The following is a 13536-nucleotide window of genomic DNA, read 5'->3' as shown; positions in this document are numbered from 1 at the left end:
GTTTTTTTTTTTTTTCACAACGCGTTAATTGCGCAATAAAAAAAATAACGGTGTTAAAATGGGTTTGCGTTAACGCCGTTAATAACGCGTTAAACTGACAGCATTATATTATATGAACCTGTTGGCTATGAATGAACGTCATGCTGTGAGGAATTTTGTAGGTTAATACAAATGTATAATAAAAACAGCCCCCAGTTGAATCCTACAAGTCTATCCAGAGCAGTTCGGATGATTTCTAAAAGCGACTGACTGTTGTGGGACCGTAATCATTCATTATCATGTCTGATGCATTTATGTTTGGTTTTCTGAGCAGTGACACTATCTATCAAGGGCTTAAACAGTTATATTTTTGCTATGTTGTTATTAGCTGACCATTGACTTCCAATTTGCAGTTATTCACACAACTGCTTTGAACTACAGAGGCAATTGTTAGAAACTAATCTAAATCTCAGTTAGACATTTTGTTCCCCATCTCAAATGGGAGGCATAATGTATGCACCATTGCATATCTACTGTATAATACACTACCACACCTGTCAGATGTGCACACAAAGAATTAACTAAATCTACTATCGCAGTGTTGAGAAATTCGTTTAAATGATGTTTTGATTTTGTATTTATAATGTTTTGTTGTGAAACAACCACCATTGTTTCCCTACAAAAGGGTCAATTTGACCCCAAACTCAATGGGAAGAAACTCAATGTCAGTTTGTCCCAGCCCCTGAAAGCGTTGCTTAGAGTTAAGGAGATGAAATAGTGAACGCATTCATGTACACCACTCCAAACCCAGAGAGTGGCTCTTCTTCTCACAGGCGGCATAAGCCCTGTGCTTTCCACTGCCTTTCACCCCAAACTATAATCACAAAGGTGAGTGTTTCCCATTGCAGTGTGTGGTCTTCGGCTTATTCCTGTAATGATCATTGTCGAGGGTAATTGGTATTATGTTTGTGTGAGGTCCTCAGGTATGCCCTGTGTGTGTGTGTGTGTGTGTGTCTGTGTGTGTGTCTGTGTGTGCGTGTGTGTGTTGTAAATGCTTCTTGAGCCGTTAAGTGTGTGTGTTATTTTCGAGTGTCTCTGTCTTTAGAGAGCCAAAGGGAGGAGAGGTTACGTTGGAGGGATGCCTGTTGCTCTCCGTTTTCTCCCCAGCTTATTTACACTATGGCGGACCCCTCCCCTGCTGGATCTGCCCGGGGGGAGGATCACGTTTCCTCATGGCAGAGATTAGCAGAGGACAGTAGAGCCTGGCCTTGTCCTTGAGAACATATCGTCACAAGCCATTTGGCTCTGGCCTGTTATCGGTGGTTGTGGATGGCTCGAGACGAATACCTGATGGACGCTGGAAAAGCGGATCCGTCCCAGTTCTGGCTCTGCCACTCAACGGGATCGGGGCCATGCGAGGTCCAGAGTCGAATGCATACAAACACAGCCCATGTGAGTTAACAAGCGAGGGAGGGAGACTGTGGAGATCTGTTATCAGAGAGCAGAGAGCAGAGCTCAGGGACGAGAAGGGCAGAGGAGTGGATTGTTGTTTTAAAGACAGAAAAGGAGTATGTTGAGTCACCCTCAAACAGTATGGTCTGTGTCATCTGTCACAGATTGTCTTGCCTGAATAAACATTCCTTGCTACGTGCACGTCTCTTGCTCACAGGTCTCTATGGATCTGTTATGTTCTCAGTATCAACAGGCTGTTACAGGTGCAGTCTGTGATTTGAATTCAATATACATTTGATCAAATTCAGTCGCTCCTCATAATCTTGTGTGCGCTCAAAAAACCTCCTGAGTTCATACGCAGCTGAGTTTAAATGTCAACAGTCCTTTTTCAGAATCTCTTACCGTACTGTGGCGTGAAAAAGGGAGTTGGGTTCTTCTGTGATGTTGTGTGTGTAAAAATTCACCCCATAAAGCTGTGCGTGTGATGTGTAATAGTGAAATTCTCTGTTTAATGTTACGATTTAGAATGTGCCTGTTTTCTAGCCTGTGTAAATGTAAGTAAGTAATTCTGTTATGCATTTGAGTCTGTGTGCTGTGTAGTAGGTTACGTGTGATTTACTGTCTGTCAGCGTATTTGCCAAGCCCAAGCTAAGGTGTAGGATCAGCATAAGATTGTCCGACTTCCCTGCCTCCTGTATCAGTTCCTGAATGGTGATTTCCTGCATGTGGTTCTTCAATAAATGGCTAGAAGCCAAAGACAAGCCGGCCACGCTTTATATGGATGGTCCCCCACAGACTATCACAGATGCTCAGATTGTAAACAAACTATCTGCTTGACACTCTGTTAACTACAATTCATGTTTAAGGTCAGGATTATGGGTTGGGTTCAGTGAACCATCTCTGTTGGCGGACTATCCAAAGAAAGTGTTCACTTCTGTGTGCTCCACTGCAACAGTACCTTTACGTTACTTTTGACGACTTTTAAGGGTTGTGTGCGTCGCACAGTCAGCTGCCCCCTCCCCCACCCCCCCACTGCCATGGTGTTTAGTGTGGACGAGGGGCCAAAGGCTCAGTGCTGAACTGCAAGTGTTCTCTTCCCGTTTGTTTGGCTTGTGGTTGGACTGCCTCTAACTGAATGAGCTGCACAAAGACATTAGCCCTGACAGTTCCTTCAGTTCCTTCTCAGGTTTGGTTCCCTTATTCCCTCACGTGAAGACTATGGTTTGATTCCTAAATAGTCTGCTTCTGATCTGTCCGTGCTGTGACTAAGGTTACAGCAGTAGGTAGATGAAAAGGAGCATGCCACTCTGTTGATCTGGTTAAAGGTGTGACGCCCACACATCTCATACTTCTCCTTCTGACATGGTTGGCCTGCTACTGCTTTGCTTTCACAGGAGATTGCGCGCCACCTCCGGCCCAGCACTTTAAGGGCGCTGTACGGCAAGAACAAAGTGCACAACGCCGTCCACTGCACAGACTTGCCTGAGGACAGTGTCTTGGAGGTAGGGGCGTGTCACGACTCACACCCATGCTTCATTCATCCCACCAGAAGAGCAACACCAGACGCCCCCCCCCCCACACACACACACACATATATAAAGGCACACACCAAAGCCTTTCAGTGGAGTCTGTTCAAGTAGGAGTCAGTTTGATGGCATTCAGAGTTCGCCTTCACAAATTACTGCCTTCTCATGTGAGTCCAGGAACAGAATGCCAGCTGAAAGCAGAGCTCCACATCAGCTCCCTGGGTCTCATGACCCAGCTGAGTAGGCGGTGGCTGGCCCACACCACCCAGCTTCGGGAGGAGGGCAGGGAACAGCAAAGTTGCTTTAGAAAGAGAGTGTGAGGGAGAAAGGGAGAGAGAGAGAAACATTATTTGGCCCAGAAGTGGGTTTGACCCATTGGACGTCATTGTTTCGAGCCCCTGATCTGTTGAGCAGCCCGTGGACAAACGGCCCCTTGTTAAATATACGCTGAATGACTGGCTGAGCTGCCACATTCCAAGGGCCTCAGCCTCAATGGACATACACACACATTTACCCACACACACACACACACACTCATAGTGTCATACTGACAAATACACATGGGATTTTTCATAGTTGTAGCCCTAATTATTCTCATAATCCATCAAAATTGCACCACTGAGAAGAAATATGTATTGGAAATTATATGATTGTGTTTATTTGAACATCATTGTCTAAGAGGTATACGTATATCACACAGTTGTATATCTTTACAATATGTTTCAGACTCTGGACTGTGACCTCATCTAATTGTTCTTTTTTTCTCGTCTTCTACAGGTACAATATTTCTTCAAGATTTTAGATGGATGATTTTTTTTTCTAATGACCGCTATGTAAATAAAAACAAAAAGTGAGTCTGACAAAGTATTGTCCGTTTATTTGTTTAGGTCTTTCTCAGATTGAATAAAATGACAAGAGTAGTTGGACTCTTGACAGACGTTTTGATGTTCAACATTGACTTCACTTTAAAAACTGACAAAACATCCTATCACAAGGGGTACTGCATCGCATCTGATGAATGTTCTAATGTTTGACCAGTGACTTTGGTATTTGGATTCATACATTACACTTTTTTTTTTACTGCAGAACAAAATTGTACAATTGCATAAATATAAAACTCTTCCACCATGAAAATGGCTAAAACATTCATTAGAAAGTTGCACCACATGGTGATGTCTCCAGCAACAAAACAGAAAAAGTTTTTGAAAGCTCTGAGTTGCCACCATTGCTAAGGTAACCAACATTCAGGCCGAAAACACCAGTCTACACTTTAAAGTTAAAGGAAGTAAAAGTATTCAACAGAAATGTAAATCAACCCATAACCCATTGCAAGATGATTTGAAGAAAAAAGGAGAAAAAAGGTGACATAAAAATAAAATTTTCCCATGATCAACTGAAAAGACAGAGAGAGACTGTAGAAAGATTCCACTGAGCGCAGCCCTTCGCTCACACACAGACTGAAGAGACTAGGGCGTACCATGCCAGTATTTTCAGTTAGTAAAGTACACACACACACTCTTTCTCAGACACACACACACACACACACACATTCTGTCTATCACACACACACAAACACACATGCACACACACATAGTGACTACAGAACTCACACATAAACACACAGACAAACGTACAGTGACGCGCACACATAGACGCACACACACCTTGGACCACTAAAGCGTACTCACATAAGACGACAGAAATTACAACATGGCTTGGAAAGGACCACTGTATGCGATTACTGCACTGCACACTCCAAAATATATAGAAACCACACTAGGCAGAAATACTTAGGGGACAGAAACACTGCATCGCTACATCAGTAGTGGAATCATAATTTACAGTTATAAATGAATACGTCCCATGGCTCAAGGAATAGTTTCATTTACAGTAGAATAAATACTTTGCTATTGCTACCTGCTATCGCTTCCTGTAATTTACATTCTAACCCTAGACATATGCAGAAAAGCTAGTGTAAAGCATACAGATTAAGTGTAGGTCCCATAGGTTATGAGAGTTTGTTCAAGACTAGTCGTGTTTTTTTTTTTTTTTTAATCAGTTTTTTATTTTCATTTTTTTTTTCTTCTAATTCAGTATGTGTTGAAATGGGCAGAGAACAGTGCTATTTTCATAGCTGAGGTCATGATGACTTGATATTAAGTTTAAATTCAAAGCGTCCCTGATAGCGGTCCTTCTCGCTGTAGTCAATGTTGGCTCCAAATACTTTGCACTCAATACGCAGGTCTTCATCGAAGGTGAGGTTGTTGAACTTGATGGCCACCAGTGGCTGGAGGTACTGGGGGTGCAGCAGCTTGCCATAGTAAGGGTAGTACTGCAGGGGGAAGCCTCCCTTGGCGAGCCCAAAGTACTCAATGCCGGAAATCTTGTTCTTGTCCTCCTCTCTCTGTTGGAGAGAGACAGGATTGTTAAGTCGTTAACTATGCCGTTGCAGTTGATGAAAAAGTTATCAATACATTTGCTCCAAAGTAGCATGCTAAGGAAAATAAATATAGTGGACCAAGTAAGCTGTTAAATCTTTGACCACTGGCCCTAGTATTTGAAAGGATTTTACTGGTTTTGAATTTCTCCATAGTGTAAAAAATATCTACAACTATCTGCTCACAATGTCACAAATGTCCATAGTCCTTATGTACTAAATGGGTTAATAAATAAGTACTCTTTTTTTTTTTAAGTACATGTTGTATCAAGTTTTTGGAGGGTAGGCTTGGTAACATACTGATTTATACTTAAGAAAAGATTAAAACAGAATTGTTTATGACTTATTTAGTACAATGAAATAAGGACACTTACTACAAAGGGGTCCAGTGAACCTGTTGAATGTCTTACCTTCTCTCTCTCTCCCTCCCTTCTTCTCTCTCTCTCTCCCTCTCTCTCCTTCTCTCTCTCTCCTTCTCTCCCTCTCCTTCTCTCTCCTCTCTCTCCCTCCCTCTCTCTTTCCCTCCCTCCCAAAGGGGTCCAGTGAACCTGTTGAATGTCTTACCTTGTTGGTGCAGTACATGGGCATCACAAAGGGCTGGAAGTTGGCTTGGGCTTCTACTGGGAGGGTTTCGTTGTTCTTTGGAGGCTGAAAAGAGACAGTTTAATGTCAGTCTTCAAATCTGTTCCTTTGTCACATACAAACTTAAAGGTACAGTCCTCAATGTTGAAGGAAGATTGATAGATTCAGCTCAGGAGTTGTTTATGGCTTGGCCTGCTGTGGCACTATGTTTGTTGCCCATTTACAAAGCCAGGACTGTGTATGCAATGAACAAAGAGCTAGAGCAATTAGCTGAATTTGACAAGAGGTGCATTTTGTTATAACTGCAGAATGCACCTTTAAAGACCAACACGAGGATGCCTGTTTGCTCACCTTGGGCCTGAAGTTGACGATGCGGTTGAGCTTGACTATGACACAGGGCTTGCCATCTTTGAAGCCAAAGTGCTTATCAGCACCTGAACAGGCGCCCAGCCATTCTTTGTTGAAGCGGCAAGCTCTCCTCTCACCGGCATCTCCGTCCAGGTCACCGCGGTTCTTGTAGTCACCTGCCGTGTCTAGAGACGACAGGAGATTGTCCATCATTGAGGTCAGATCACAAAATGTGGATTTGTAATAGGCAACAAATCATAGCTTCTTTTGTATGGTTGAATCAAGGGAATAAATAAGGAAGGATGTTTATTGAGAAAAATAATAAAAAAAACACGCAAATAACTGAGCCAGTCAACTGACTGCTGAAAACACCATTTTTGTTCTCGAAATCAGCACTTTTGTTATAGTGTTGACACATCTCCACCTCTGACTTCCCTATAGGCCGCTCTAAACACCCTTGAAGGACGCTATAGCTGACAGTCAGGGGCGCCATAACACACCTGGAGTACATGGACATACGCATTTATTATACTGCTGTAATGCACAGCAATCCCAAGACTGATAAGAATAGTGTTGACAACCAGATTGTGTTGCCAACAAGTGGTGGTACCTTTCAAGGAAATGTAGGCGTTTTTCCACCGCAGGATCTAGCAGGCCATTTAAGGGCAACCTGAGCCTTTGCGTGTGTTTCCACTGCAGGGCCTACTCTGGGGTAGGTACCTCTGTGAGGCCCTGAAACTTCTTGGTGGCCATGATGCCGTTTTAAGCAGTGTTCGCAGCTTTAGAGCCAAATTTAACTGTCGGCTCAACCATAGGTTTAATTATATCTAGAAAATATATGGGGCTGCTGTTGGAACAATGTTTTGTTATTTTCTTCAACTCAGAATTGACGTTGTCATCTACAAGCAAAATTATTACGCTACATCATCGGTAGGTTCCGGCACCACACTGGAAAAGCGAAAGACAAAATGACCAGTCAGAGGGCTGATCCTGTAAGCGTTTAATTCGCTGTCCTACAAGTTCCTGCTGTGGAAATCCGCCTTTCATGCCGACAGATAGTAGCAGATACTCAGAGTGAGATGCATCAAGTTGGTTGGTTACTAGTTGGATATACCATTTATTATCATTTATTTATTTATTTATTTATCAATCAGTCAATTTAACACCAGATGCTTAGTAGTTTGTTTTTGTCACTGTGCTTAATTCTCTTCAAAACCATGAAACCCTGGAAGCCATTAAAGCTTTCTGAACTGGACATTGTGCTGGTACAATTGACCTATGGAGCATTAGTATGGTTTAGAACTTTGAAAGGGTGAAAAACCCAAATCATAAAAATTGCTTAAAAAAATGACTTAAGAAGAAAAAAGAAATTAAGAAAATATTAAATACTCAGTGAACACATAGCACATTCCTTACTCAAGTTATCAAATAAAACAGTTTAAAGAGTTTAAAGCTACTGTAGGTAACATGTGTTATTTGTTGTACTTCACTTACCGCCACAGTCCTCGTACTTCGCCATGTCCTGCTGTTTCATTAAATCATATTTTTCCAGTAGATCATTCATTGACTTGACGATCGGTTTGTACGTTTCTGGGTCGTTCATGGAGAAGAAGATTTCTCCTTTGACAGAACGTGGAGTGTGTGATAATCCTGAAAACATACAAAAGACCTTAACGTTAAAGTTCGGCCTATAAGTGGCCCAAAATGGCAGATATTGCAAACAAGCATCAGGGTTCTACAGAGTGTGAGCCATTAGATCATGAAGCCAAGAGGGAAGACACAGTTCTGCTACTTTGTACTTTTTTTTTTCAACTGAGCGATAACATGACAGACACCTGTAGGGGTGTTTGTTGCGCCGAACATGTGCTGAAAGAAGTGAGTCAGATAGGCTCCATGCAGTTACTTATATACCATCTCTCCATAGCCTCAGTACATTGACAATTTCGCACGAGACAAAAACACGCCTATGTTCTATGTAAACATAATTATGCACAATAAATTAAATATCAGCCAGAAGTCTGGCTATGGCCATGGTATCTTTGTCTCTGTCTTTCTCTTTCTCTCTCTGTCTCTCAGGGCTCAGATGAGCCTTGTGCTCTAAGCTTGGCAGTAATTTTCCACACAAGTCGCACACGAGGCCAGAATAAGGCGTGGCATTGCCAGAGTGAGAAGAGGAGCCCGAGTGGAAGGAACCTTGTATTGTTTTCAAAAAGCGCTTTCTTTTTTTCTTCTTTTTGTCCCTCCTCCTCCCCCCTCACAGCAGCCCTTTCCTGCACTACACACTGACATACTTCTGTTCGTGCCGTGTTAGAAGAGAGTTAATAGCTAGGTGTCCTAAAACGAGTGCCAATTAAAGTCAGACTTTTATTTTGTCCTAAAATGAGGCAGGAAATGCTGGAGATTTTGTACCAGCCCTTATTGTAGGAAAGTGAAAAACTAAGACTGCCTTGAGTCTTCCTACTTTCAGGCAAAGCTTGTAAAAGTCTCTCTCAGCCCATTCAACCCCCGCACCACACACACACACACACACCTCCACCCATTCTGGCTCACGTGCTTGTCTCTCACAATGGAAACTTTTGGCCCTTAAAAGAGGAGGCGGGGCGTGGGAGCACTAAGCGTGTCATCCACCTCCTTCCTTTATCAATGCCCCCAATGGGGGCCTCGACCACTCATGGCTTTTAACTTGTGTCACCTCCTCACACTCGCCCCTGGCCCATTCAAACTCCCTCTTGAAGGAGAAATGGCTGCCACTTGCCCCTGGCAAGAAAAGCCACTGGCTTCGGTCGCAGCCAGCTCTTTACAAATACGGCTAAATATAACGGCAAAGCAGCAGCATGCACTGAGCAAACATTCACTGGCACAGCACGGGGGAGGTGGGTTGAGCCCTGTCACGGATGCCAGGCAACAGAGACCAAACTTCCTTGGAGAATAGAGAAGCAGGCAAACAAAACAGACATACAGTTCCTCAATGTATATCTTCTGAGGCCAAAAGATATCAATTGCTCGCTGCATGTCCTCTGTTGTTTTCTCTTTTTCCAACAGAGTAAAGCTTTGTGGCAGCCCACCACATAATACATGTATGATGGCTTTCAGTTTGGTGTGAACTGCTGTAAACCGCTCAACAACATACAGTGAGAATGACTGAAAACATCACCTCTCTCCCCCAAAGGAGAATCAGTAGGTAGAGGAACAAGACAATGAAGGACAAAATGGCTGAATCTGTGGGAGGTCAGACAGACCTTCAGACACAGGCCGTCTCTGTATGACATGACAAACTCAGCAAAGACAACTCTTTCCTTAACCCTCAATCACATAGCCAGTTAAACACATAATTCAGCAACATGTTCTTTCACAGATGATTCATGACATAACAGTGGCCATTTGTGGACACTTAAGTAGAGGTCCAAAGCAGCTATACTGAAAATCACAATAAGGCTTTCTAAGACAAGGAGCACTAAATTATGATATCAATTATATTTCATGTATTATAATTATAATCATTTTTGGATAAAACATGGTTGTTATTGTTACTTCTTCAAATGTGTTAAATGTAGATAAAGTAAAACAGTTACAATACCAAAAACATAATTCATTCATTTAGTTTATCTGATAGCTTCACAAAGGTAAAAAGCAACAGGAGTAGCTCATGATATTGAGTTCCAACATGGTATACCTCTTCTGTCCACAACAAAAACACACTTCAAAATCCTGTCAAACTCATACTGGCCTTGACATTTAAACATTGTACAGGTTAAGACCACAGCTAATGGTGAGCACTCACCTGGGGGTGCGACTCTGTCCTGATAGGTGGGCTTGTAGTTGCTAAGGGTCAGCAGCATGGCCTGAATGGTTCCCACGAAGATTCCAGCCAGGCAGGCATAGAAGACCACGTAAAAGACAATAATTTTAACTGTAAAAGGAAAACAGTCAAATCAGTCAGAGGCAGGGAGAGACAGGCAACCTTACTGACCTTTACTGAGCCAAAGACATTTGTAATTTACACGGAAAAAGAGACTTGAGAGGGATTCTGTGAAAATTATCTCATAGATTTGAATGAACATGGAGTCGTCAACTGTGTTCAACTTAATTAGCATGTAGTGTAGTAGGCCTATATACCAGATAGCATCTCACTTTGGAATGAGTCTGGCTCAGGTCCAGACTAAATCTGTTTTAGAACCAGTTTAATCCCTTGGGAGGAGTCTGGATCCAGAATTTCACAGTGCAAAACACTTAGCTTTCACTTTTCACCTTGGCAAAAGTAATGTCAGCTTGTGTCTACAATTAAATCACTGACACATACTAAAATCTTGCATTTAGTATAGAAAAACTCACTCACAGAACAGGCCAAGCTATTTTTCCTAGGGACTCCCCAGAAGTGATGTTTACCTTGCCAAACTTTTATTTTTATTTCATTATTAACAATGTGGGTATGTTCATGTACATTAATGACAATTTGACACACTGCAATTTTTTGTCTTATTTTAGCAACATCAAGCATTTTGGGAAAAAAAATTTGAAACACTTCTGTCGTAAGACATGTAGTAAACTTGTAATGATTCTGCCCAGAACTTCAGCAATAACACACAGCGGCCTTCAAATCTCCAGGAAACACATTTAACCACTCATTGTTTTAATACACAATGAATAAACATGACATCACATGCAGGCTCGGTAGTTAAGAGGATGAGGGATTGTGTTCAAAATACTCCAGGAGGTAAACAAAAATGAAAAGTCTACAGTCTAGGCTTCAGTATTATCTACAAATCCACTCACAAATCAAATACAAACACAGGACATTTTATCCATATGCTTCTTGTAAATTATCTCACAAACCGCAAGACACTACCAATCTGTCTGAGGCAACATAAACTAACGTCGCCAGTTCAAGCTCTGAAACCAACCATTCAAAAAGTTCCAAAGCGTTGCTATTGGCTAATCAAACGCGGCTTCTTGGGTGCCTTTCACTTCCCTTTCAAGTACGGTACAGCCCCTCCCCCATCATACAATACCAGAGAGTAAATGAAGATTTTTTTCTTAACCAAAATGACTGACACTGAAACCCGCCCCGGTAGCACATTGCAGCATACTGGTAAAGACGTGAGGGAGTAGGCTACTATTTTTCCAACGTCAAACAAAAATCACGTGAAGAGAACATGAAGTGCGGACACATCTGCATATCAACGACGCTCGCAAATGCCTTGTTGGGTAGTGCTGTAAATGTTGCAATTCCTCGCCTAACGGCAACAACGACTAATTGGCAAACAACTCTACAACATAACAGTTTACTAAATCGACTGGAACATTGGTTTGTGTAATTTTGCCCGTTCACGAAAACAAAGTCAAAAGCAGCTCTCCTAAATCTAATTCGTCACGAGAATTCATGCATTGCTAACAATCGTTTTTTCCCTTCCGCGGTATAACACGATATGTCGCATGTTACTGATATTCAATCTAAAGCTGTGTTGAATAAAAACCGTCTCCCCGGCTGTTCTCATCATTGCCTTGAAGCCTTGAAGACAAGGTGGCGCTTTTCCAGGACAATTACATGCAGTTAGTGACCTAAATGTAACAATTGCTTATCGGGGAGTTGAGTGAAAACTTTACGGATAAGTAGCCTAGGCCTTGAAGACAAAGCAACGTGAATAACTATGGTCTACGGGTCATCTCCTCCTCCCCAGGGTTGTAGGCCTACGATAAAAACCGAATGGTAAAAGCTGATAAAGTGTCACGAGGCGTCAGTCCTCCCTGTAAAATTCTAAATACTGGCATCTGAAGACCAGTCTTTCAGCAAAGGCGACTGCCATGGCAAGAGAAATAGGCTACTGGAGGCACATGGAAACAGGAAAGGGATTCACTATCGTTAGTTAATCAATGGCCATTGTTGACTACAAGAGCAGTAGGCTACAACTCCGCATCAACAGAAACGTATTCGAATAAAAATACACTTTTAGAAATCAAATTACCTCATCAGCCCAGCACTTTGCATTATAAAAAAGAAAACCACGGAAGAAGATAGCCTACTGTGTAGGCTAATAACATTATGGTATTTGGGGCATGAACAATGTTAATAATGCAATGTTTTAGAGAAAACGACAAAGAGAGCGGGCGAGAGTAAAGTATTAGTCTTTACATTAGTTGTAAATGGTAATTCAATAATGTATCAAAAGTAAAATAATAGTTGGTCTTTTTGCTAGTAGTAATACTATTTCCTGTTGCCTACAGTCATAGAATCCCAATTACGTCCTTCAAAATGACCTCTTTCTCAAAGGACACCCATCAAAGCTGTCATTTTGATGCCTACAACTGTGCGTAAATATGTAGGTATGGTCACGACTCTAATTTCTGCGGTATAATGTTATCAAGCAAAATACCATTAATTTCAACGTCTATAGACAAATCAATTAGGCTATCTTACACTTGTCTACTTGTTGACCGGGCTAGATATCCAACAAGTGAACAAGCAGGAAATTGACTATAAATATTAGGTTATCGATAAAATGCTCCACGTGAAATCTGGATTTCAATCAAGGATTTTCCCCGACAAAATGAAGTCACGACACAGCCCGTTGTTTGATCCGATCAAACAGGTGCTGATATGCATTTCGAAGTCAGGAAATGGAAATGGTGTGCGTAATGCATGGTTTCTGTGGAGCCGGCGCTGCGTTAAGGCTACTCAAACTGCGTTGACACGACTTTACCAAATACACCCAGAAAATGAAAAAAGTGTCCTTACACCAACTGCCTCCTGTACGTCCCAAAAATTCCTTCCTTTCAGAATCCCAGATAAAGCTCTTCCATCCACCGTCGCTATCTTTGTTGGCCGCCGGCATTTTGGACGTTTTCTTTTTAAACTTCCCTTTTTAACGATTGTTGATTTTGTGTTTGGTGGCCTTAGGTACAAGGCTTACACTTGCGTCCTCAAAAAATTCCTAAAAGGACAGAGTCGTACCCGGTGCGGTCTGTCGTACCCACCCAATATATCCAATTCGGTGCCCGACTCCGCCTGCAAACTCTTTTAATAAGTTACCTACAAAGAGGGAGGGCCAAGCCTGACAAATCACCAGCAGTCATGCATTTGCGCAACAATCGTATGAAGGATTGTAGACGACACTGTCTAGCGCATGGTGAGGGCTCGCATCACACACATTTTAAGGTCATTCCCAGAGATTCGCCAGAATTTCAGAAATTCCAGTTCTGTCGTCACAATTGTAC

The 13536-nt window shown here is 42.2% G+C and overlaps 2 protein-coding genes across 2 annotated transcripts in view; one reads left to right on the top strand and one right to left on the bottom strand.

Annotated features, from left to right (window-relative positions):
• nme7 (NME/NM23 family member 7) overlaps positions 1 to 3821 on the top strand; it is a 37608-nt gene extending 33787 nt beyond the window's left edge. Inside the window, exons 11-12 of the mRNA XM_080832550.1 lie at positions 2826 to 2933; positions 3735 to 3821. Of these exons, the coding sequence (XP_080688676.1) occupies positions 2826 to 2933; positions 3735 to 3767 (141 nt within the window). The 3' untranslated portion in view covers positions 3768 to 3821. The remainder of the gene's footprint in view (positions 1 to 2825; positions 2934 to 3734) is intronic.
• LOC308360570 (sodium/potassium-transporting ATPase subunit beta-233-like) lies at positions 3618 to 13292 on the bottom strand. Its single transcript, XM_080832557.1, has 6 exons — positions 13058 to 13292; positions 10106 to 10234; positions 7819 to 7974; positions 6328 to 6509; positions 5959 to 6042; positions 3618 to 5361 (listed from the first exon to the last, which is right to left on the bottom strand). The coding sequence occupies exons 1-6, from the start codon at positions 13152 to 13154 to the stop codon at positions 5098 to 5100; spliced, it is 912 nt and encodes a 303-aa protein (XP_080688683.1). The 5' UTR covers positions 13155 to 13292; the 3' UTR covers positions 3618 to 5097.
• Positions 13293 to 13536: the final 244 nt, after the last annotated feature.

The sequence above is a fragment of the Sprattus sprattus genome (genome assembly GCF_963457725.1).
Source record: "Sprattus sprattus genome assembly, chromosome: 2".
NCBI classification, from domain to species: domain Eukaryota; kingdom Metazoa; phylum Chordata; class Actinopteri; order Clupeiformes; family Clupeidae; genus Sprattus; species Sprattus sprattus.
Note: the sequence above shows the minus strand (reverse complement) of the source record. Positions and strands in the feature narration are given on the sequence as shown.

Coding starts and splice junctions, on each gene's coding strand:
- LOC308360570 (XM_080832557.1), bottom strand. CDS start 13,154: ATGCCGGCGGCCAACAAAGATAGCGACGGTGGATGGAAGAGCTTTATC. Junction 10,235..13,057: donor ACGTACAGGAGGCAGTTGGT/GTAAGGACACTT, acceptor TTCCTTTTACAG/TTAAAATTATTGTCTTTTAC. Junction 5,362..5,958: donor CCATGTACTGCACCAACAAG/GTAAGACATTCA, acceptor TCTCTCCAACAG/AGAGAGGAGGACAAGAACAA.